Source organism: Natrix helvetica (assembly GCF_964273705.1).
Source record: "Natrix helvetica genome assembly, chromosome: 6".
Lineage (NCBI taxonomy): Eukaryota > Metazoa > Chordata > Lepidosauria > Squamata > Natricidae > Natrix > Natrix helvetica.
Window position 1 is genome coordinate 9,439,928 of NC_138553.1, and position 26,214 is coordinate 9,466,141.

Genomic DNA, 26,214 nt, shown 5'->3' on the forward strand with positions numbered 1-26,214 from the left:
AATTTTACAGTATCCTTCCCCTGGAGTGGGGAGGGAATGGGAATTTTGCAGTATCCTTCCCCTGGAGTGGGGAGGGAATGGGGATTTTGCAGTATCCTTTCCCTGGAGTGGGGAGGGAATGGGGATTTTACAGTATCCTTTCCCTGGAGTGGGGAGGGAATGGGAATTTTGCAGTATCCTTCCCCTGGAGTGGGGAGGGAATGGGGATTTTACAGTATCCTTTCCCTGGAGTGGGGAGGGAATGGGAATTTTGCAGTATCCTTCCCCTAGGAGTGGGGAGGGAATGGGAATTTTGCAGTATCCTTCCCCTGGAGTGGGGAGGGAATGGGGATTTTACAGTATCCTTCCCCTGGAGTGGGGAGGGAATGGGAATTTTGCAGTATCCTTCCCCTGGAGTGGGGAGGGAATGGGGATTTTACAGTATCCTTTCCCTGGAGTGGGGAGGGAATGGGAATTTTGCAGTATCCTTCCCCTAGGAGTGGGGAGGGAATGGGAATTTTGCAGTATCCTTCCCCTGGAGTGGGGAGGGAATGGGAATTTTACAGTATCCTTCCCCTGCCACGCCCGCCAAGCCCACCAAGCCAAGCCACGTCCACTAAGGCACACCCACAGAACTGGTAGCAAAAAAAATTGAATTCCACCAGTGTGTGTGTGTGTGTGTGTGTGTGTGTGTGTGTGTAACAAATAATATTATATGGTGGACTTTTAAAATTTTTTGTTAGCTGCTCAGAATCCCCTCTGCATACATTGGGTGACTGTCTGGAGTTGTTTCACAAACAAATAAATAGATTTTGCTGCAACTCCCATGTCTTTCTGTTTATTAGCAAAGTGGGTCATGCAAAGTGGCTTCTTGTTCTCTCTTAGCAAATAGGATTTGAATTTAAAGAGGCAGAGGGATCCGGAGTCCATTCGTGCACAGTAGCCACTCAAGAGGTTTTTCGGCAAACCACTAAAGAGCTCCTGACAGCTGCCGAATTGGACGCAAGGCTACTTAACTATTGCAAGAAGGAAGTGGGAAGGCTAAGCTACACCAGCTGGGTCCTTGCTCCCGGCAGGAGGATAATTTCTAGAGAAATCAATTTTAGGGTGGTAAATTCCATTTCCATCATGCCGGCCGATAGCACGTTTGCAAGACGAAGGCTTGTAAGCAAAGCTACACAGCATTAATATAAAGAGACACGAGGGGATCTTCAGAAGCCACCAGTGTTTATGTACCTAAATAAATAAAATGGCAGTGGATGTTGAATTAGATCCAGGGGTAAAATCCAGCAGGTTCGGACAGGTTCTAGAGAACCGTTAGTGGAAATTTTAACTAGTTCGGAGAACCAGTAGCAAAAATTTTGAGTAGTTTAGAGAACCAGTAGTGGAAATTTTGAGTAGTTCGGAGAACCAGTAGTAGAAATTTTGAGTAGTTCGGAGAACCAGTAGCGGAAATTTTGAGTAGTTCGGAGAACCGGTAGTAGAAATTTTGAGTAGTTCGGAGAACCGGTAGCGGAAATTTTGAGTAGTTCGGAGAACCGGTAGTAGAAATTTTGAGTAGTTCGGAGAAACGGTAGCGGAAATTTTGAGTAGTTTGGAGAACCAGTAGTAGAAATTTTGAGTAGTTCGGAGAACCAGTAGTAGAAATTTTGAGTAGTTCGGAGAACCAGTAGTAGAAATTTTGAGTAGTTCGGAGAACCAGTAGTAGAAATTTTGAGTAGTTCGGAGAACCAGTAGTGGAAATTTTGAGTAGTTTGGAGAACCAGTAGTAGAAATTTTGAGTAGTTTGGAGAACCAGTAGTGGAAATTTTGAGTAGTTCGGAGAACCAGTAGCGGAAATTTTGAGTAGTTCGGAGAACCAGTAGTAGAAATTTTGAGTAGTTTGGAGAACCAGTAGTAGAAATTTTGAGTAGTTCGGAGAACCAGTAGTAGAAATTTTGAGTAGTTCGGAGAACCAGTAGTGGAAATTTTGAGTAGTTTGGAGAACCAGTAGTGGAAATTTTGAGTAGTTTGGAGAACCAGTAGTGGAAATTTTGAGTAGTTCGGAGAACCAGTAGCGGAAATTTTGAGTAGTTCGGAGAACCGGTAGTAGAAATTTTGAGTAGTTCGGAGAACCGGTAGCGGAAATTTTGAGTAGTTTGGAGAACCAGTAGTAGAAATTTTGAGTAGTTCGGAGAACCAGTAGTAGAAATTTTGAGTAGTTCGGAGAACCAGTAGTAGAAATTTTGAGTAGTTCGGAGAACCAGTAGTGGAAATTTTGAGTAGTTTGGAGAACCAGTAGTAGAAATTTTGAGTAGTTCGGAGAACCAGTAGTGGAAATTTTGAGTAGTTCGGAGAACCAGTAGCGGAAATTTTGAGTAGTTTGGAGAACCAGTAGTAGAAATTTTGAGTAGTTCGGAGAACCAGTAGTGGAAATTTTGAGTAGTTCCGAGAACCGGTAGCGGAAATTTTGAGTAGTTCGGAGAACCAGTAGTAGAAATTTTGAGTAGTTCGGAGAACCGGTAGTGGAAATTTTGAGTAGTTCGGAGAACTGGTAGCGGAAATTTTAAATAGTTCGGAGAAGCAGTAGCAGAAATTTTGAGTAGTTCGGAGAACCGGTAGCGGAAATTTTGAGTAGTTCGGAGAACCGGTAGTGGAAATTTTGAGTAGTTCGGAGAACCGGTAGTGGAAATTTTGAGTAGTTCGGAGAACCAGTAGTGGAAATTTTGAGTAGTTCGGAGAACCAGTAGTGGAAATTTTGAGTAGTTCGGAGAACCAGTAGTGGAAATTTTGAGTAGTTTGGAGAACCAGTAGTGGAAATTTTGAGTAGTTCGGAGAACCAGTAGTGGAAATTTTGAGTAGTTCGGAGAACCAGTAGTGGAAATTTTGAGTAGTTTGGAGAACCAGTAGTAGAAATTTTGAGTAGTTCGGAGAACCAGTAGTGGAAATTTTGAGTAGTTCGGAGAACCAGTAGTGGAAATTTTGAGTAGTTTGGAGAACCAGTAGTAGAAATTTTGAGTAGTTCGGAGAACCAGTAGTGGAAATTTTGAGTAGTTTGGAGAACCAGTAGTAGAAATTTTGAGTAGTTCGGAGAACCAGTAGTGGAAATTTTGAGTAGTTTGGAGAACCAGTAGCGGAAATTTTGAGTAGTTTGGAGAACCAGTAGTAGAAATTTTGAGTAGTTTGGAGAACCAGTAGTAGAAATTTTGAGTAGTTTGGAGAACCAGTAGTAGAAATTTTGAGTAGTTTGGAGAACCAGTAGTAGAAATTTTGAGTAGTTTGGAGAACCAGTAGTAGAAATTTTGAGTAGTTTGGAGAACCAGTAGTAGAAATTTTGAGTAGTTCGGAGAACCAGTAGTGGAAATTTTGAGTAGTTTGGAGAACCAGTAGTAGAAATTTTGAGTAGTTCGGAGAACCAGTAGTGGAAATTTTGAGTAGTTCGGAGAACCAGTAGTGGAAATTTTGAGTAGTTTGGAGAACCAGTAGTGGAAATTTTGAGTAGTTCGGAGAACCAGTAGTGGAAATTTTGAGTAGTTTGGAGAACCAGTAGTGGAAATTTTGAGTAGTTTGGAGAACCAGTAGTGGAAATTTTGAGTAGTTTGGAGAACCAGTAGTGGAAATTTTGAGTAGTTTGGAGAACCAGTAGTGGAAATTTTGAGTAGTTTGGAGAACCAGTAGTAGAAATTTTGAGTAGTTTGGAGAACCAGTAGTGGAAATTTTGAGTAGTTCGGAGAACCAGTAGTGGAAATTTTGAGTAGTTTGGAGAACCAGTAGTAGAAATTTTGAGTAGTTCGGAGAACCAGTAGTGGAAATTTTGAGTAGTTTGGAGAACCAGTAGCGGAAATTTTGAGTAGTTTGGAGAACCAGTAGTAGAAATTTTGAGTAGTTTGGAGAACCAGTAGTAGAAATTTTGAGTAGTTTGGAGAACCAGTAGTAGAAATTTTGAGTAGTTTGGAGAACCAGTAGTAGAAATTTTGAGTAGTTTGGAGAACCAGTAGTAGAAATTTTGAGTAGTTTGGAGAACCAGTAGTAGAAATTTTGAGTAGTTCGGAGAACCAGTAGTGGAAATTTTGAGTAGTTTGGAGAACCAGTAGTAGAAATTTTGAGTAGTTCGGAGAACCAGTAGTGGAAATTTTGAGTAGTTCGGAGAACCAGTAGCGGAAATTTTGAGTAGTTTGGAGAACCAGTAGTAGAAATTTTGAGTAGTTCGGAGAACCAGTAGTGGAAATTTTGAGTAGTTCCGAGAACCGGTAGCGGAAATTTTGAGTAGTTCGGAGAACCAGTAGTAGAAATTTTGAGTAGTTCGGAGAACCGGTAGTGGAAATTTTGAGTAGTTCGGAGAACTGGTAGCGGAAATTTTAAATAGTTCGGAGAAGCAGTAGCAGAAATTTTGAGTAGTTCGGAGAACCGGTAGCGGAAATTTTGAGTAGTTCGGAGAACCGGTAGTGGAAATTTTGAGTAGTTCGGAGAACCGGTAGTGGAAATTTTGAGTAGTTCGGAGAACCGGCAAATGCTAACTCTGGCTGGCCCCAGAGTGGGGAGGGAATGGAGATCTTGCAGTATCCTTCCCCTGCCACACCCACCGAACTGGTAGTAAAAAAAGTTTTTGAATTTCACCACTATTCTTGACCTACCTACAGATACTCCTCAACTTACAACTACTTTTGCCCCATTTTATGACCTATTTTGTCCCAGTTAAGTGAATCACTGCAGTTGTTAAGCTAGTTACACCGTTGTAAAGTCACCTTCTTTAAAAATGCCATTGTAACTTTGAACGGTCTCTAAAGGAAATGTTGTAAGTTGAGGACTACCTACATTTCAGACATTTAGCTTGCAAAACGGTGATTTTAATGAAGCTGATGCTTTCTCTGGTGAAAAGAAATAGAAGAATTAAACCTCTTGTTTAAACATCTGTTTGGCTCCATCTTTCCACCAAGGGGAAAGAGAAGGGTTGAAAATTTCACCACCATCAACCTCCTCTATGGTTCCACTTCTCACATCAAACTGTACATCACTGTGGACGCTTTAATTTGCAAGAAACACAGGGAAATGGAATTAGACTAAGTGAATCAATACAGCATTGGATTTAAGCTGACTTCAGCACATCTTTCTCAGCAGGTCCTGGAGTGATGCTCTGAGCAAGGCGCCGATCTTTATATTGCCCGGTAGGACAGCAGAAGGAGGGGGGGGGGGGGAAGAAAGAAAGATGGCACTTAACTTTTAAGAGCCAGATCCACATTGACGCCAGTGGCATTTTTCATGCCTAACTCGTCCCAATCTGTTGGGCTATTGTGTGTTTGTGTGACAGATTTTGTCTGGATCCAAGGTATCCTAATCTTGCATTAAGTCCCTCCAGTTAATAGAAACCTCTCGCCCTTGCCAACTTTCACTTTTACATACAGTTCTGCCCACTTCGTTTATTACGGAGTTGTCCTAGAAACCCAGTTTGAAAAAAAAATGCCACTTCTCTGATAATGCTGGAAACGTGGTAGTTAGGCTCCATCTACTGTTTCATTCCTGAAACAATCTTCATGAAACTATCTGGCCTGGCGGGCAAGATTGACTTCTAAAGGAGTAGAATTGCCTTGTAAGGGATGGAGTTAGTTTTGGTTTAAGTAGATGTCAAGCATGCAGGTTTTTTTTAAAAAAGAGGGTCTTTACTGTGAATGATGGCCCAGATGTAGCCCTCATCAGGGTCTCACCCAGGGGTGAAATTCAGCAGGTTCTGACAGGTTCTGGAGAACCGGTAGCAGAAATTTTGAGTAGTTTGGAGAACCGGCAAATACCACCTCTGGCTGGCCCCAGGGTGGGGTGGGAATGGAGATTTTGCAATATCCTTCCCCCTGGAGGGGTGGGAATGGAGATTTTACAGTATCTTTCCCCTTGGAGGGGTGGGAATGGAGATTTTGCAATATCCTTCCCCCTGGAGGGGTGGGAATGGAGATTTTACAGTATCTTTCCCCCTGGAGGGGTGGGAATAGAGATTTTGCAATATCCTTCCCCCTGGAGGAGTGGGAATGGAGATTTTCCAATATCCTTCCCCTTGGAGGGGTGGGAATGGAGATTTTGCACTATCCTTCCCCCTGGAGGGGTGGGAATGGAGATTTTGCACTATCCTTCCCCCTGGAGGGGTGGGAATGGAGATTTTGCAATATCCTTCCCCCTGTAGGGGTGGGAATGGAGATTTTGCAATATCCTTCCCCCTGTAGGGGTGGGAATGGAGATTTTGCAATATCCTTCCCCCTGGAGGGGTGGGAATGGAGATTTTGCAATATCCTTCCCCCTGGAGGGGTGGGAATGGAGATTTTGCACTATCCTTCCCCCTGGAGGGGTGGGAATGGAGATTTTGCAATATCCTTCCCCTTGGAGGGGTGGGAATGGAGATTTTGCAATATCCTTCCCCCTGGAGGGGTGGGAATGGAGTTTTGCACTATCCTTCCCCCTGGAGGGGTGGGAATGGAGATTTTGCAATATCCTTCCCCCTGGAGTGGGGTGGGAATGGAGATTTTGCAATATCCTTCCCCCTGGAGTGGGGTGGGAATGGAGATTTTGCAATATCCTTCCCCCTGGAGTGGGGTGGGAATGGAGATTTTGCAGTATCCTTGCCCTGCTACGCCCATCAAGCCACGCCCACAAACCAGTAGTAAAAAAAAATTGAATTTCACCACTGGTCTCACCTCAAGATGGAAGTTTCTAAAGTGCAAGACTTTAATCACTGTATCACCCTGGGTCTCTAAAATTCTAATCTTCCATGACAAATCTAAATCCAGTTCAAAAATTGGGAAGCGGTCATCAAACTGACTAGACATCACTATCTTCAAACAACTCATTGATTTTCTTATTAGATTTATATTCTGTTTTTTTCAGAGGAGCTCAAGGAGGGTGTTCTGACTGAGGCTTCCCAAAAGCACGAAGCCAACTCCTCGTCCCAATAAAACCCCTTTTATTTAAGTTTCAAGTGAATTCCTCTCCAGCAAAGTCCAGGCCAACAGTCTTTCAAGAGATTTCACAACTACAGACCTTTATCAGGCTTGGAGAGCTGCCAGGCCAATATCTTCCAAACGCCACTCTGTAGCAGACAATACTTGGTAAGACGTCAGGAACAGATCTTCACTCTAATGAATTGAACTAATTGTCTCCTGCAAACTCCACTCCCCTTTCGCTCCTCTTTATTCCCTTTAGGAGGAGTCATTCACCATCCAGCTGTGCCTTTACTCTCGAGTCAACCCTTGTTCCTTTCCTGTTCCCTTCTCCTGGCAGCTATGCACATGCGCACACTGGAAACAGGCTCCAGCTGTTCTTCTGCCCCACTGATGTCCGACTCCAAAGGCAGCTGATAACTGTCAGACGGCCCTGGCCCTATCTCTGCCTCTGATGCAGAGCACTCGTCAGAGCCTTCCCCAGACTCCAGGACTGGCCCATGTTCCTTCCCGACCTCCTCAGTGTCTGAGTCTGCCACAAGCTCCGCTGGCCGCTGGTGGGCCACAACAGAGGGCTATATGGGGATACTCCTTCATTTTATTCCCATATCAGCAAACATGGTAGATGACTTGGACTGGCAAAAGTCAACAACTGAACATCCCTGGTGGAAAGTGGAATATCAGCTGCCATTATTTGCTTGTTGTACTTCGCTGTTATGCAGTGACAGCTTGCCATGATGGGTGTGGGGGAGATAAGAGGGAGATGCCTGGGGAAAAGAAAGTAGAGACTGTGCGTGTTGACTGTTCCCAAATTCAAGACCTAGCTCTCCCGAGAAGGCTTTAACGTTGAGAAAGATGGAAAGAAAGAGAAGGGGTCAACCAGGGGCAAAAGGGATGGACTCAGTTACAGTGGCGATAGGGGGCACCATTAGAACAGCTGAAATTCTAGATAAGGAGCAGGTCATCGTGGAGGAAATCCATCCATTGTATGTGGCTGCTAAGAATTGGCACTGGCTTGATGGCACATAATCAATCAAACAATTAATCAATCAATTTCTATCCAGGCAAGCCGTGTATCTTTTAGGCAATTTTTGTTTACAATCATTTAGATGGCTGCCAAGAGTCGCTCCTTGTGAGGTGGACAGCAATGTAACGGATGAGTCAATAAATTCTGAGATAAGTCCATAATTCTGGGAAAGGTGGGATGAAAGAGAAGAAGAGGACAGATAGCAGCAAGGTGGATTCACTCAGTTACATTGATGATGTGTGCACCATTGGAGGAGCCAAAGCACCAGGTTAGTAACTGATCACCCTGGAGAAAATCTGTTGATACAGTCAGTAAGAGCCAGCAATGACTTGCTGGCTTGCAATCATTATCATCAAAAGAGTTGACTTTAAATAACTTGAGCACACCAAGTAGCTTTCCCTACAGCAGGGGTGTCCAAACTTGGGAACTTTAAGACTTGTGGACTTCAACTTCCAGAATTCCCCAGCCAGCCATGCTGGCTGGGGAATTCTGGGAGTTGAAGTCCACAAGTCTTAAAGTTCCCAAGTTTGGACACCCCTGCCCTACAGCATTGCATTTTCTTATTTCTAGAACTCCCTTGACTTGGAAATGTTTGCAATACGTCACTAGAATTCTTTTAAGGAATTATCTGAAAGGGAAGATTTCATGATCTGTCCACCATAGTCTTTGGCTGTTAGTTACTAATATTATTATTAGTGTATGGCATTGCTACAGTAGCCAGAAGGCCACAATGCTACTGCAGAGTAATAACATAGCTTACCAAGGTACCAGCCCTGTTATAGGAAATACTTCCGTGCTTCTCAAGGTGCACCACAGAAGAGCAAGCTGGCTTCACACCACAGAGAAAGATGAGTGGCTCTTCCTGCAGCATCAGCCAAGACCCCTTCCCTTCCCTGCAACTGGGAAGGTTCAGAGCCATTAGTAATCTGACAACCTGCACAGAGCACCAATTCATCTCCCTACCAAAGTGGTACCTATCTATCTACTTCCATAGAACATACTTTTGAACTGTTAGGTGGGCAGAAGCTGAAATGAGTGACAGGAGTTCATCATATAGGTATGTTTACCCAACATGCTTCACACACTGAACTGGGTTAACAAAGCTAACCTGCCATACCCTAACATGATGACTTTCCGTGACCATCTGATTCACATCTATCAAAATAATGACTCACAGAATTGCAAACTCTCTTTCCCCGGTTTAATTTTGTGTAATGTGTAAACCCTATTGTGTAGTCCAATCAAGGAATCATTTTTTTTTCACTTCAAGGGTGATTTGCTCATCTCCAATACTCTCATTTTCAGACTTTCCTTGTCTGACAATCCTCTAACAGTTGTTGGAGGAACTTGTTCACTTCTTGGCATCTCTCCTTGTATTATTTTCAGTTTCTTATTGGGAACTTGAGTCCAAACTTCCTTTGGACTTTAATGGCACTGTAGGAAGCCAAGATAGCTGCAGACTGCTGGAGATAGCACAAAGATAGGTCACCCATTTCAAGTGAAAAAGCCATTTCTTATGATAATTAGACCAAACACTTAAGTCTGCTTTCAAACCCATATTGAAACATTCCAATAGACACTTGTACTTGAATAATTGATACTTCTCCAGATCAGTTAAAAACTCTGGATCAAACTGACTGATCAGACTGCCCGTTTAAATCAAATCAAGGCTGACTTGCCCATGGCTCTCTCCTACACTTAATCTTGGACTTGGATCGCAAATTTTTGGATGGTCATCAAGGCTAAAGAGTTTGGAAGGCAGAGAGTTACGGGAGGACTTTTCTGTCATCTGTGAAACTTGCCTATTTGTTTTAAGCTTGTTTCTTCTTATAAAGGGGAGAAAACTCATTGAAAACAAGACTCTTCCACCTGCATTCTGACCCGCGGACAGCCAAGGAGTGAGATCAGCATGATCCAGAGGGTTTGACATTTGCTGTGTTGGTCTCATGCAAAGAGGATGGGGTAACCAGCGTGGAATTCCTCTGAAACTTGCAAATAATTGAAATGGCAGACCCCATGGTGCATTTGGGCAAATTGAAAATAAACCCATGGGGTGCACTTAGCTAAGGGTCTCCCTCCTCATGAAGCCAGCCTGGCTAATGCCTTCTCCTCCCTGGACAAATCAGGCATTTGGTGGGCCGTAATTTAACGTGCTGTTGTCCCTTCCTGCAGAAATAGTTAATATGCTAAAATAATACTTCACATTTTTTAAAAAAAAAAAAAAAAAGCCTGCATTCCGCAATGTCTGTGTGGCATCCAGACCACAAAACAGGTGTCCTTTAAACTGTTTTATTGGAGACAAGACAACACTGCATAATTACAGATATGATTTGGAAAGTGTGAGCAACAGCCGGGGTTTCTCGTGCCAACACCATACAATTATTACAGCTCTTTTAGACATACAAATAGAAAAGGGCTCTTTCTGCGCCAGATGGTTTCTGTGCAATGACCCTGTTAGGAATAGATAATTGTACTTCTCCAAAACTTTTAGAAAGAAGAACAAGGTAGCGTCTCTCTTTCCCTTCACCCCATCAGTTCTCGCTACCATCTGTTTCTGTAAGATTTCGATACGTTCCCCTCTCTTTGTTAAAAAAAGAAAAGAAGAAGACTCGATTCCTTTCAGTGTGCACAAAACAATGACTTTGTTGGAGAGCTGAGCTTTTTAGTTTCTTTTTCTTCTTTTGCAGGGATACCAAGAATATCAGGAGTATCTCAGACATATGGCAAAATCTTCCAGCCAAGTGAATTAATGTAAGACTTTTCAACATTTGGGAGTTGATGGGTTGGTTCACCATTGTCTCATGGCTAGTTTGGATGGCTCCCTACCATTGAGGTCCAATGAATCTCAACAACAAGCTTCTCTAACTCAGCATCTTCCAAATGTTTTGGGCTACACTTCCCAGATTTCAAAGCCCAACATGAAAATTCTTAGAACATTAGTCCTAACTGTTCTAGCCTATTGAAGAGAAGGACTGGGGGATACATGATAGCAGTGTTCCAATATCTCAGGGGTTTCCACAAAGAAGAGGGAGTCAAACTATTCTCCAAGGCACCTGAGGGTAGAACAAGAAGCAATGGGTGGAAACTAATCAAGGAGAGAAGCAACTTAGAACTGAGGAGAAATTTCCTGACAGTTAGAACAATTAATCAGTGGAACAGCTTGCCTCCAGAAGTTGTGAATGCCCCAACACTGGAGGTCTTGAAGAAGATGTTGGATAGCTATTTGTCTGAAACGGTATAGGGTTTCCTGCCTGGGCAGGGGGTTGGACTAGAAGACCTCCAAGGTCCCTTCCAACTCTACTATTGTATTGTATTGTATTGTATTGTATTGTATTGTATTGTATTGTATTGAAGCATTGTAGCTGTCTTCCAGTAATTGAGGGGCTGTCATAGAGAAGAGGTGTTTACTTATTTTCCAAAGTATTAGTGGAAAACTAGCTAAATATGAGCCAGCAATGTGCAGCAGCAGCCAAAAAAGCCAATGCAAATCTAAATTGCATTAACAGAGGAATACAATCAAGATCAAGTGAGGTCTATAAAGCCTTAGTAAGACCACACCTAGAGTACTGCATCCAGTTTTGGTCACCACACTATAAAAAAAGATGTTGAGACTCTAGAAAAAGTGCAGAGAAAAGCAACCAGGATGATTAGGGTACTGGAGGCTAAAACATACGATGAACAATTGCAGGAACTGGGCATGGCTAGTTTAGTGAAGAGAAGGACCAGGGGAAACATGATAGCAGTGTTCCAATATTTGAGGGGTTGCCATAGAGAGGAAGAGGTCAAGCTATTTTCCAAAGCACTTGAAGGCCAGACCAGGAATAATGGATGGAAACTGGCCAAGGAGAGATGCAACCTAGAAATAAGGAGGAACTTTCTGACAGTGAGAACAATCAACCCATGGAACAGAAGTTGCCTTCAGAAGTTGTGGGAGCTTCATCACTGGAGGCTTTCAAGAAGAGGCTGGGCTGCCATTTGTCAGAAATGGTGTCTCCTGCTTGAGCAGGGTGGGTGGGGGGTGTTGGACTAGAGGACCCATAAGGTCCTTTATTAATCTGTTAATTCTTAGAACATTGGTCCTAACTGTTCCAGCCTGTCAAAGAGAAGGATTGGGAGTCGGGAACATGCTAGCTATCTTCCAGTAATTGAGGGGCTGCCACAAAGAAGAGGTGGTTACTTATTTTCCAAAGCATTAGAGGGCAGGACAAGAAGTAATGAATAGAAGCTCGATAAAGAGAGATGCAAACTAGAAATAAGGATAAATTTTCTGACAGTGATAACAGTTAATCAGTGGAATAGCTTGCCTCCCCAGATGGGTGCTCCATCACTGGAGCTTTTAACAAATAGAATAGATGACCATTTGACCAGGAGTGTATAAGATCTCCTGCCTTGAGTATGGGGGTGGGGGGTGGGGGTGGGCTAAAGATCTCAGAGATCCCTTCCAGTCCTATGATTCTATGTTCTGCATTTTTTAGGCCAAAATTGGGAAACGTTCGTACCATCTAAATAATTCCCTTGCACCAAGAACGCAAGTCTTTGATTGCTAGAAGAAGAAACCTAGTTGGGTATTTGCGAGTGGGGATAAAAGCAACAACTAACATTGAGGGCTGTTGTTGGAAGAATTTAACTTTCTCATTAGTCCAAAGACAGAATTGCCATTGAATGCAATTCAATGGTCTGTTGAAACAAACCAAGTTTAGAATCCTTTGATGGCAGTCAGCTTGGTTAAAAATGAAGAACAGAGTAAGTTTAATTATAAATCCTTCTTAGGATCAAATGTTTGGGCATTTTCCTACACTATGAACTGGGTCATCAGAATAAGTTTTCCCTGGAAAACTGGAAGCAGGACATTCCTACATCTCAAACTGAACTTTTTAAAAAAGGAAACCAAGGCATTTGCACCAGTAATTTGTGCTTTTCTTGGATCTCAGAGGAGGTAAACTCAGCTGCAAATATGTTTAAACCCAAGAAGGTGCTTAATTTTGATTAATAATGAGAATAGCTCTGGGAAACAAGGCCATTAGCACAGAACGTGCAGAGAAAGTAATACATGCCTAGTAACTGTTAAGAATATAGTTTTCGTTGAACTATTGTCTTTGTAATGCAAATTACCTCACTATTTCTATCTCATCGTTTCTCATCGTTATGCATATGGTGCTATAGCCAATCAATTATCCTGCTATATTGATCACATGTATCTTGCAATTAGCATAAGTTTATATAATGTGTTCGTATCCATGCCCCTCGTTGGTTTAGCCTCTGTGGCCTCTGGTGCTATAACAACAAAGCAACAAAGAGGATTAGGGGACTGGAGACTAAAACATATGAAGAACGGTTGCAGGAACTGGGTATGTTTAGCTTAAGAGAAAGAAGGACTAGGGGAGACATGATAGCAGTGTTCCAATATCTCAGGGGTTGCCACAAAGAAGAGGGAGTCAAACTATTCTCCAAAGCACCTGACGGTAGAACAAGAAGCAATGGGTGGAAACTAATCAAGGAGAGAAGCAACTTAGAACTGAAGAGAAACTTCCTGACAGTTAGAACAATTAATCAGTGGAACAGCTTGCCTCCAGAAGTTGTGAATGCCCCAACACTGGAAGTCTTTAAGAAGATGTTGGATAGCCATTTGTCTGGAACGGTATAGGATTTCCTGCCTAGGCAGGGGGTTGGACTAGAAGACCTCCAAGGTCCCTTCCAACTCTACTATTATATTGTATTGTATTGTAACAGACAATGCAAACTAAGTGAAAGAGAGTGTCATCCCTGTTAATAAGGAACTCTTGGGAGAAATTTCTCAAGAACGATTCATGTGCCATTGCTAACATAATTTGTAATCATTTGGAGCTGCACTCAAGCAGTGTGTTAATCTAAGGGTACAAATATTTGCTGGGCTGACAACGGCCCCAAAACCAAGAAAGACATGTGGTGATTTTTCCAAGCAAAAGTCTTTCTTATTCTACCTTTACAGACAGAATCTTGCCAAACTAAAGCACTCTGTTATCTACACTAAGCATATACTTGGAGAACTATTGAAGAGGGACTGTCTTCACTCTCTTTCTCTCACTATTGAACTGAACTGTCTCTTATTCTTCTGGAATAGACTCCCCCACTCCTGGGAATCCAGATTAGTACATCCCATCACAATCAGATTTCAACTGGTATATCAAGTACCACAAACACAGGGGACATGGTTTCCTCACAAAAGGCATGAAGCCACACTGAAGTTTTAAAAGCAGGATAAAATTACTTGTGGGGTCCTTAGTAGTTTTCTTGCAGATGTTTCCTTACTCAACAGGTACCATCATCAACATCACTAAGCACTGATGATGTTACCTAGTAGGGTAATGAAATACCTACAAGAAAACCACCAAGCTCAGAAAGCACCAGGCACCCCACAGATCAACCCCGATCTTCAAATATTCTCTTCTATCCATAAAATTGCTTGAATGAAATGGTGTTATTTTTATGTGGGACTTGCCCTTGACTTGAATGAGACCATGAGGAAGTAGCCTGTTCAGGGAAGAGAAAGCCATTCAATTGTAGTTTGCAAAAGGGGAGGGCAAGGGGTTTAAGGCCATGGAAACAAGGGAAGACAGAAAGTGAGACGCAACAGAATGAAATTAAATATGAAAGGAGAGGAAGAGCTGGTAAGGATAACAAGATGTGCTAATATCATTGAACTTTGGTAGAAGAAGCAGAGATGGATGGAAGAGATGAATTCTCAGCAGGCTACAAAGTTATGCAATTGTGACTTAAGCAGGGGTGAAATTCAGCAGGTTCTAATCGGTTCTGGAGAACTGATAGCTGAAATTTCAAGTAGTTCAGAGAACCGGCAAATACCACCTCTGTCTGGGCCGAGAGTGGCGTGGGAATGGAGATTTTGCAGTATCTTTCCCCTGCCACGCCCACAGAACCGGTAGTAAAAAAAATGAATTTCACCACTGGAGTTAAGGCATGTTTATGTTTAAGCTAACCGTCAAACCCATTACCAGAAAAATCTAAGGATAAATATTCCTGCAAGGGCCCATTAAAATCAGTTGTTATTCTTCCTAACTCCCTCACTCCAACTTGCAAATCGCATTATCTCCACACCCACCCACCCAAAGGCACCCCCTGCCCGACGTGAGAGGGGCTGAATCGCATTTGATCAACCCAATTAAACATTAAATAATTGCAGCCCATTATGCAAATATCACACAACAATATTAATTTGTTGATTTCTTCTTTGAACAGCCCCTAACGTTCCTAATGCTAGCCTATCTTATGTGTTAAACGACCAATTAGCGCAACCATAACTAAGCGATGAAGAATGGATAATTGCCTAGTTATGATGTACCATCCCCTTGCTATGTTAATCCACCACAATTAAACAAATAGTGCACAAGGGAAGAAAAGATGCACAGATGTTCTTTTACAATGCATTATTAGCCTGGGGAATTCTGTGTGGTTCGGCTGAAGCAAGAATGCAGAAGGGAAGAGGGGAGAGGGGAACAATAGAGCCTAACATCTCAAACTGTGTTGCTGTCATTTAGGCACAACTAGATTTATTAAGGGAATTAGCAATGGGGAAACCCACCCTGTCTGAAGACAACAGGCTGTTTCACCGGGCGTGGATGGACAGCGTTGGGATGGTGGGACAGCTGCTTCCTAAAACAGTGAATAATCAGCCTTGATTTAATTTGAATAATTCAATTGATTCTGAGAAATCAATTTGGTTCAGATTTTCCGACTTTCAAACCTGACTGTCCTTTTGATTTGGGAGACCAAAGAAGAGGGGGATTTTCCAGGATTTCAAAAGTTGATTTGATGCAGGAGTGCTATCAGCTGCAAGAAGTCAGCACCCAGGATAGAGTTCAAATCCCAATTGCACTTAGACTTATATACCGCTTCATAGTGCTTTGCATCCCTCTCTAAGCAGTGTACGGAGTTAATATATTGCAAACAAGCACTCCCTTGAGGCAAGTAGCAATAGCACTTAGACTTATATACCGCTTCACAGTGCTTTTACAGCCCTCTCTAAGCGGTTTACGGAGTCAGCATATTGTCCTCAACAATCTGGATCCACATTGTATCGACCTCGGAAGGATGGAAGGCTGAGTCAACCTTGAACCGCATCAAACTCCTGGCAGTGGGCAGAGTTAGCTTGCAATATTACATTCTAACCACTGTGCCAACATGCTTCTCAAAAGTATTACCCTGTGTATTTCATGCTACCTATAACAAGAATTTAAACTACTAAAGATCATCAGATTGATCATTTGATTGACATCAGATAAGAGTGAACAGGTTTCGGGGTTGTAGTGGCTGGATTTAGGTCTCTTATGGAGGCATAGAGACTACAACCTAATGATGTGTTTGATTCCGCCCTTGTAATAATAATAATAATAATAATAATAATAATATTGAATTTATTAGCCGCTCCCTTTCCAGGCAGGACTCGGGGCGGCGTACACTAGAAACATATAACATAACACATGTGTACAAACACATAAACATACATATATACAAAGACATACATGTACGGAGGAGGTAATAAATTACAACATTTAGACAATTAAAACCATTTACATACCCCAATAATAAAACCCAATATACAATAAAAAATTTAAAATTTAAAAGACAGTCGGGGAAAACGAAAAAATTACGGTTGAGCCAGGCCAGATAGTTGAAAAAGGTGGGTCTTCAACTGTACACGGAAGGAGCGGAGATCGGAAATAATCCTGATGTCACGGGGGAGGTCATTCCACAGGGCTGGGCCCATCACAGAGAAGGCTCTGCTCCTGGGTGTCGCCCCCCGACACTGTTTGGTGGACAGCACCCGGAGAAGTCCCTCTCTGTGTGAGCGAATTGGTCGTAGGGATGTGTGGGGCAGGATGCGATCCTGCATGTAACTAGGTCCTGAGCCATGAAGCGCTTTAAAGATCATAATCAAAACCTTGAAACGCACTCGGTAGACCACAGGAAGCCAGTGCAGCTCGCACAGGAGAGGTGTTACAGGGGAGTATCTAGTCCTCCCCATAATCACCCGCGCGGCCGCGTTCTGGACCAACTGTAGTCTCCGAGTGCATCTCAAGGGAAGCCCCATGTAGAGAGCATTGCAGTAGTCCAGGCGAGACGTCACTAGCGCATGGGTGACTGTGCGTAGGGCATCCCGGTCCAATAAGGGGCGCAATTGGCGCATCAGGCGGACCTGATGGAACGCCCCCCTTGCCACGGCTGTTACATGGTCATCCATGGACAGCCGGGCATCTAGGAGGACGCCCAAATTGCGCACCTGTTCCATGGGGGCTAGTTGCACACCCCCATGGAACAGGTTGAGTTGTACTCAGCTTTGTCATCTTTCTATAGGTGCTATGGCATTGCCATCAAATATCAGAACTGAGTCCTTCTACATCCTTCCTGGTGTTGTGGCCTGCCAGTGGCCAGCGGAACTGGCAGCAGATTCAGACAGTGAGGAGGTTGGGGAGGAACATGGGCCAGTCCTGGAGTCTGGGGAAGGCTCTGATGAGGGCTCTGCATCGGAGGCAGAGAGGGGGCCACAGCTGTATTCCAGTTATCAGCTGCCTTCAGGGTCAAATATCAGTGAGGCAGACGAACAGCTGGAGCCTGTTCCCAGTGTGCGCATGCACAGAGTTGCCAGACAAAAGGAACAGCTAAAGAACAGGGGTCGACTTGGGAGTAAGGCCACAGGTGGACAGTGAGTGGCCCTTCCCAGAGGAAATAAAAGAGGAGTGAAAGGGGAGGGGTGTTTGCAGGAAACAATTAGTTCATTCCTGCATTCTTGCCAAATATTGCAGCATCTGAAAGATATTGGCCTGGTCACTCTCCAAGTCAGATAAAGGTCGGTAGTTGGGAACTATCTTGAAAGATTGTGGGAGAGGAAAGACTTCGCTGGAGAGGAATTCACTGTAAATTAAATAAAAGGGATTTATCGGGACGAGGACTCGGCTTTGTGCTGCTGAGCAAGCCTAGGCCAGAACATCTGGATTGGATGTAGCAAGAAGTGTCTATGTTTGATATCTGGGTGCTCTAGATGAAGGGATATCAAGTTTTTGGGAGGCTGGAATAGATCCTTGCTTAAGTCCGTGCAGAATTGCTATCTGTCAGAAGATAGCTCTGTAACACAGCAATAGGGCAGTTTCCTTTGCTGAGGCCATTGCATTCATCCAAGGGAGCTCAGCTTCTGCAGCAAGACCATGGTTATTGCAAGGAGCTTGTGATTTTGATTTCTCCCTCATATTAAATGTCAAGGAATTGCATAGCAGCTGTCCAGGTGAAGTCAGAGACACTGGCGCAAACTTGCAGTCTTTTATACACAGGGCGTCCTCGTCTTACCACCACAATTGAGCCCAAAATTTCTGTCGTTAAGTGAGACATTTGATAAACGAGTCTACGACCTTTCTTGCCATCGTCGCTGCAGTTGATAAGTTAGTAACCCGGCAGTTAAGTGAATCTGGCTCCCCCCCCCCCCCCATTGAGTTTGCTTGCCAAAAGGTTGCAACAGGGATATGGGAGGTCACATGACCTTGAGACATAGCAACGGTCATATGTATGAACCAGTTGCCAGGCATCTGATTTTTCTTTTAAAATACTTTTTAAATTTTTTGCTACATAAAGGGAGAACAACAGTTTCAATGTCTATATCAGGGGTGTCCAAACTTGAGTTGAAGTCCACAAGTCTTAAAGTTCCCAAGTTTGGACACCCCTGGTCTATATAAACAGTGTGTTGTCTGGCTAGTTAGTTTGAGCAATGATCATCATAGTGAAAATGTTCACTAGTACAGAAAGCAGCTTTTTAACATATATATATATATGGCAGGCAGAAACCCATATTTTTATTTTTAATGTTGCCTTTTTATATTTGTGTTGTATTTGTGCTGATAAAATAAGTCTCCCTTTATTTTATCAGCACAAATACAACATATATATATATATATATATATATATATATATATATATATATACACATATATATACATATATATACATATATATATATACATATTTTTAAAAATCCCTTATTGTTGTCCTTTGTTTTCATTGTATTTTTTCTCATACTAAGCACTCTTGTTAAGAGAAAGATGGGAAATGCAATTAATTATAATCTGATTTTCCATTCATAATTACAAGGATGTATTAGTTATATTTGATATTATTACTATAAAGCTATTTTATGCATGATTTGCAACTTTATTGTTTAAATACAGAAAGTAATCACTTGAGTAATAATTTCATCATGGAACACAAACATCTCAAGCAAATAAACTCACTAATAAAATTCCATATTACATGTAATAGAGAATTACAGCAATATTCAGGAGTGAATTCTACTCAATTCAATGTTGCTTCCTTCTGACTGTACAGCAGATTTTTAGATTCTTTTTCACATATTAAAAAGGGTCTGAAAAATATTTAAAGGTAAAGGTTCCTCTCGCACATATGTGCTAGTCGTTGCCAACTCTAGGGGGCAGTGCTCATCTCAATTTCAAAGCTGAAGAGCCAGCGCTGTCCAAAGACATCTCCATGGTCATGTGGCTGGTGCGACTAAATGCCAAAGGCGCACGGAAGGCTGTTACCTTCCCACCAAAGGTGGTTCCTATTTTTCTACTTGCATTTGTACATGCTTTCGAACTGCTAGGTTGGCAGAAGCTGGGACAAGTAAAGGGAGCTCACTGTTAGGCAGCGCTAGGGATTCGAACCACCGAACTGCCAACCTTTCTGATCGACAAGCTCAGCATCTTAGGGCGGACTCTAAAAAGTCTATTTGTGCATTTGTGAAAGTTTGAAGGAATTTAAGCACCTGTATTTCATCTCTTTAAAATCTTGAAACGCTTCTAAGAGATCTGCCTCTGAAATGTATTGCTGGTTTTTAAATGCAGATGAGTGCAAGTTACTTCACTTAATGACGCTCCGGTGAAGTCTCTTTCTGTCTGGTGCAAACTTTTTTTTTTAATGTAAAGATTCTGGGGTGGGCAGCTACGGTTTCGCCTGGGTTTGGGAGAACCCTTAGCTAACATTATGGCTGGTTCAGAGAACCTCCAAATCCCACCACTGACTGGCCCCACCCCACCCACCTCTCCCTACTCCTCCCAGGAGACTCCACGTGACTCATTTTGGAGGCGAGATAAGAAGCTTGGGGAGGGGAAAAATGCGCTTCCTGGAAGTTCCGGAAGTTTCCAGCCTCCAGAGCCTGAGGGAGCCAGTTTTCGCCCTTCCAGAGGCTCGAGGAGAGCCTCCGGAGTCTTGGGAAGGCGAAAACGCTCCCTCTCCCACCATGGTGAAGGCGGCCGACTAGGCCACACCCACCATGACCACGCCCACCCAGCAACCGGGCAAAGAACCCCCTGCTGAAATGTTTGAAGCCCACCCCTGCAAAGATCGAAAACAAAGAGGACAACAAAGGTGTGCATTTTATTTTTAATTTTTTTCATTGGATTGTCACGCAATATCAAAATACCCTTACTGGTCTGAGTAACTTTCCTGTACATTTAAGAAAAGACCTTTTTTAAAAAACCAACCCCTTTAGCAATTACAGGCTAAAAGACGAACAAAGCACACCTCATTTATTGTGGATTCATTTTCGTAGATCGGGGTCTCAAGGACACAACAGTGCATTCCATTTAAGCTCTGTGGCCACGGAGCAACAGAGGGAAATCATGCATGTTTGCAACAAGAGACACACAAAATGCTCTGGATATGAAATTAACCCATAGCAAGTGGGCCATTAGTGGGTTTGAGCAGCTGAATGTTTTGTTGGGGAAGAGGGAGAGAAAAGGAGAAACTTCCTAGGATTCCGAGCGCTTCGTTTTTCCTTCTTGCAGTTTGCAATTCCCGAAATCCAGCGCTGAGAAGACAGGGAACATTCGTTCGCGGAGGTCCTCGTTGTCTCAAGGGTGCTTTTTCAAGAGGCAACTGGATATTCTTTTCTCGAGGAATAAGAAGAAAACGTTTCGCTTCTCATCCAAGAAGCTTCATCACCTCATCATTCAGAACGGATGAAGCTTCTTGGATGAGAAGCGAAACGTTTTCTTCTTCCTCCTCAAGAAAAAGAACATCCAGTTGCCTTTAAAAAACACACCACCTGTCGAGACAGGGAACATTGAAACCAGAGTGGGACGACTTGCTGCGGTCAACTCGTTGTGGTCATCTCACCACCAACAGACAACTCACCACCCCACGGTTAACTAGCCATGGGAAAATTGAAGAATTCAATTTAATCATTTAAAATATTTTTTTTTAATTTTTATTTTTTAGTCATTCCCATTTCATTTTGTCCCTCCTTTTGCATTCTTTCTTTAATGATTCTATTCCACCATTTCTTGATATTAGTGTAACTCTTGTCCCAAGGAACGCTGTCCTGCAAAAAATTGGCTAAGGTAAGGTGCCGTGGTGAGCTGGGAGCTGGATATGGTGAATTATTATAGATGCCATTTGAATGACACGTCAATTTGCAAACAGGCGCTCCCTTGAGGCAAGTAGCAATAGCACTTAGACTTATATACCGCTTCACGGTGCTTTTACAGCCCTCTCTAAGCGGTTTACAGTCAGCCTATTGTCCCCAACAATCTGAGTCCTCATTTGACCCACCTCGGAAGGATGGAAGGCTGAGTCAACCTTGAGCCTGGTGAGATTCGATCTGCCAAATTGCAGGCAGCCGGCAGCCAGCAGAAGTAGCCTGCAACGCTGCACTCTAACCACTGCGCCACCACAAAGTGTTTAAGAACACTTCAAGTGGTTACCAGGAATGGTGAACACCATCACACCCTAAGCAGGAGGGACATTTCCTTTGGTGTCCTTGCCAAGGGAGGACCTTTAAGCAGACCAGAGCGGCTAAAGAAAATGCATCTTGATGAGGGTTGTATGCTCAGTGGCACATGCACGCATGACCTGGGGACCCAAGCCCCTACTGCAGTTAAGAGATACACCCCAATGGAGGAGGAAGAAAGCAGTTATTTTCCTATTAGCTCCTTTTCCTTGGAATCCCCCTTCTTTCCATCTGGTTGACTCCCTTGAAGTGGCAAGTAACTAGGGGAGGAAAATTGCAGGAAGGAAATGGGGTGGGGTGGGGGTGGATGGGGGTTAAGTGCTCACTTTCCTGCTTACGGAATGGGACAAATTCGTCTTACCATGGCCAACTCGCTGCAGCCATCTCGCCATGGCCATCTTGCCATGGGGTAAATCACCATCGGACAATTTGCTGTGAGTTACGTATTCCATTGGGGTAACCCAACGCGATACATGTTATCTGCCACTGTTTCTTCGACATTATTTGAAACGGTATAGGGTTTCCTGCCTAGGCAGGGGGTTGGACTAGAAGGCCTCCAAGGTCCCTTCCAACTCTACTATTGTATTGTATTGTATTGTATTTCCATTGACAAAAAGGGAAATCGTGTCAAAGAAACAGTGGCAAATCACATTTGTTCCATTGAGTTCTCCCGCATGGATTGCCCCACGGTAAGTGATCCTGCAGTGAGTTGGCCATAGCGAATGTCCCACAGAGAGATAGCCATGCCAGGTTGGCCACAGTGAGATGGCCATGGCGAGTTAGTCACTGCGAGCTGTCCTAGATCCCCCTGCTTATCCTCTTGAACAGGAAAACAGAAGCAACGGGTCTTTTCAAATCCTGTCTTTGCCAAACATTGAATATAGTTTTGGCCTCAGCAAACTCAAACTCTCAACGCGGAAACACACTCTTCGTCAAAAGGCACTCTTCTATTACCATGGTCCTGCTCCAGTAGTAGCTTTACTCAAGATCAGAACTGTGAGCATCCCAATTAGCAATGGGGCCAACAATAGACAAAGGAAAAGGGAAGCAAAAACTCTGCACACCACCAATGATAGCTAGCAGTAACTGGAACAGAACCTAACAAGGATAACAGCACAATACAAATTCAACTGGCAAGAAGAAGATATGCAGGTTGTTACATCTACCATCATTGGGAAACAGCTTGTGCTTATTGTGTCTATTTCAATGCTTCTCAACCTGGACAACTTTTAAGATATGTGACTTCAACTCCCAGAATTCTACAGTCAGTGTGGTTGGCTGTGGAATACTGGAGTTGAAGTTTACACATTTTCAAATTCCTGAGGTGGAGAAGTCGTAGTCTGTTCTTAGACCATCCTGTACTCCATCCTGGTGGCCTTGAATTGCAGGAACTCCAATTCTGAGAATTCCTGTCGGTTGAGAAACCTTGGACTGGGAATCTCAGCACACCTGGAAGAACCACCCTGGAAATAAACTGTTCAAAATAAAATTCCATCCAGCATCATCAGCTTCAACTGGTCTTCAATAAAAGGATAACGTTTTATGGTATGACATTTTCCGGAAGGCCTTTGCTGATTAATGCACGGTGAAAGTCATACGATACAAAAAGTTTTGCTTTGCACTAAGGTGGTTGTGGGAAACCTTACCGCGACATGGGATATTATAACTAAAGAGTATTGGATCAAAATGTAAAGAATCCATATTAACAGATTTTAAGATCCAGTTAAAATGTTCTAGAAAGAATATTTGACATGATGTTGTTGAACATGTCTTATTGTTTTGGCACATGGTGGGGCATGATGAGAGTGAACGAATACCCTTGGGTATTAAAATGCTTTTGCGTTATGCATAAGGGAGTCGGCTACAACAGGCCTTCTCCTTGTGGTCACAGTCAAGACAACTGTGTGGAATGCATGCAAATCATCTCCTCACTACCATTATCTGCATCTTGAATTGGTAAAGTCTTGTCACATCCTTTCTCCTAAAAAGTTTAGGTGCCTATGAAGCACAGGTGGTATTCAGCCGGTTCTTACCGGTTCGGGCGAACAGGTAGCAGCAGCTGCTGGAGGCTCCGCCCCCCCCCCCCCGACCTAATGCCCGACCTTTTCTGCATGCGCAGAAGGTGGTGTGCATGAGAAAAGCACTCACATTTGCGAACCGGTAGCGAAGGTAAGTGAATCCCACCACTGCTATGAGGTCACAGGGAAACAAAAGTTGGGTATAGTCTCGGCCTTGGTCAATCACTAAGTAGAGGTAGGTTCAAGGTGAGAGAAGGAGAGTTGGAATTTTCCCAACTCATGCCCTTCTCTCTTTATGAGGGAGGGGGTGAACTTTATTAGTCCCTGTGAGTGTCCTAGCAAAAAGAAAGCCTAGGGCCTTGACTATCTTGTTGGTTAACTCAAGAAATATTTGGTCCAAGAAATCTGAGTATGTGCCGAACACTGTCGTAGCTTCTTTGGCAAGAGATGCCTTCAAGCTCAGATGCCTTCAAGCTGAGACTCAAAAGGCACTAAGCCAAGACCTCAAAACTGTCTTTAGTAGGTGACCACATTCAGAAAAGGGGAAATTTAAAATTAACCAAAGCAATGTGGCTCGCTTCCTACGGACCAGTGATTCTCAACCTGTGGACTGCAGACCTTGGGGGGGGGGGTTTATGATGTCACAGGGGGTGGTGATGTCAACAAATGAAAAAAAATGTTATGATTTAAATCTTGAGTTAAGGTTCGTGGCAGTGGTGGGTTCCTACCGGTTCGGCTAAACCGGTAGTGGTATAGTGGCCTGGATCACCGGAACCGGCAGCGACCCAAGCCTGCCACGCCCCCCCCCGAACCGGTTTCCCGGTTGCCACTGTCCCTGCCACTATCTTGCTTTTTAGTTCTGCACATGTGCAGAACAATTTTAATTGCGTGAAGCTTGCGGACGACCGAACCGGTAGTAAAGCTGGCCGGAACCCACCCCTGGTCCGTGGCCATGGTTCGTGGCCACAAAAGGTATTTCAAGGGAGTCTGTGGTAAAGAAAAGGTTGAGAACCGTTGCTCCAGACCATTATTTTATAACTTCATCTGGTCTAGTTGGGGGAGTCTAGTGGAAATAAAAGAAAAAAGGAAAGGAAGATCAAAGTCGATCTTGTAAGTTTAGGGTCAGCCCACACTTGATTTAGACGCCTTCCCATATCTCAAGATACTTCAGTAACATCCCGGTCAATCTAATTTGATACAGTAGATTATTAAAGCTTATTCAGAGAATCAGGAATCTTCTCTAATACATCTGATCATTGTGGTGTTACGATTTCAAGGCTGCGTGAAGGGAAGGATGAGATTTTTTTAAAGCCAATGTCTCCTAGAAAAGCTGAGACAATGGTAGGATTGTAGAAGCCACGACGGACTTTTTTTTCTAAAGGATTTTAAGCATGGTGGATTGGGCCATAATCTGGCAACTCTCTAAAACCTGCCTTATTTAAAATGATAAGAGATGGCTAGGCCATCAATCAACTTATTCTGCATTCAAACAACTTACTTTACAGGACTTTCCATAGTTTGGCAATGGTAGAAGTCACTTACTACTGATGGGGGGGGGGGGGGAATTCCTCTAGGTATCAGAAAAATCGGACCCAGTTTGGGAATTATCACCTGTGAGATGTGATTCTAGTCAGTGATCAAAAACTGGGATTCCTCAAAAAGTCCTGCAAATTAGAACAATTGTCCTAAAGATGGAAAAATCAAGAGATGGCGAAATATTTTACTGCGTATACTATACCTGCCTGTCTTAGGAAAAAAATAAATCTTTCATTTTTCTAAGGCTGCAGATGAGAAGGAGATCGTGGAAAGTTTACTCTCAATCGTTTGGCAAATAGTCACGTCACAACCTGATTAAAAAGTGACGTAAAGCCAAGAGTATTTGGCTTGCAATGAAGAGCAGTTGAAGAACGTCTAAACACCGTTGTCCACTGTACCAAGGGTATAAGGGACACCAAGGGTTGTGTTACAAGAGTCTCTACTGTTGACATCTAGCACCTCCACCAGAAGACAGATTTCTACTCTAGACCAAAAATCACAGAAGGAAAAAAATGTGCTCGCTAGGGCTACCTTCCCTGGCCTGCGAAAATCTGTTTGACCACAACGTAGCAGCAAAGAGATGCGGGAAGAAATAGCTTGTTCCTGCTATTTCGTGATCAACTTGATGTTGGCAGCCTGGAAACGATAGCCCTAAGTCTTATTTCCTGGTATGTGTGGACCCAACTCCCCAGCTCAGGATTAACGTGATAATACAACAGACTACTCTACACAGAGCTACAGTAAAACTGGCCATCATTCAGGTGGCAATTCAAGCACTTTGTTGCGCTCGCAGAAGGCCGAAGTGTTCTCGTCCCTCACATTCACGACACCACGATTGTCCAGTCGCTGTCTTCTCTTCCATACTGAAACACAAACAAAGGGTGTTAGGAGAAACGCCACGGGGGAACCATAGAGTTGCAGGTTCAAGTCTTTATTCAACCAAGAAGCTCACAGGTACCTCTTCCTTGAAAACTATGTATGGAGCAAGGG

General features: G+C 43.3%; 1 protein-coding gene across 1 annotated transcript in view; it reads right to left on the reverse strand.

The window, feature by feature from the left end:
• Window positions 1–20,097: 20,097 nt before the first annotated feature.
• Window positions 20,098–26,214, reverse strand: part of BCAT1 (branched chain amino acid transaminase 1) — a 55,717-nt gene continuing 49,600 nt past the window's right edge. The window contains exon 11 of the mRNA XM_081957863.1: window positions 20,098–26,087. Coding sequence (XP_081813989.1) covers window positions 26,046–26,087 — 42 coding nt within the window. The 3' untranslated portion in view covers window positions 20,098–26,045. The remainder of the gene's footprint in view (window positions 26,088–26,214) is intronic.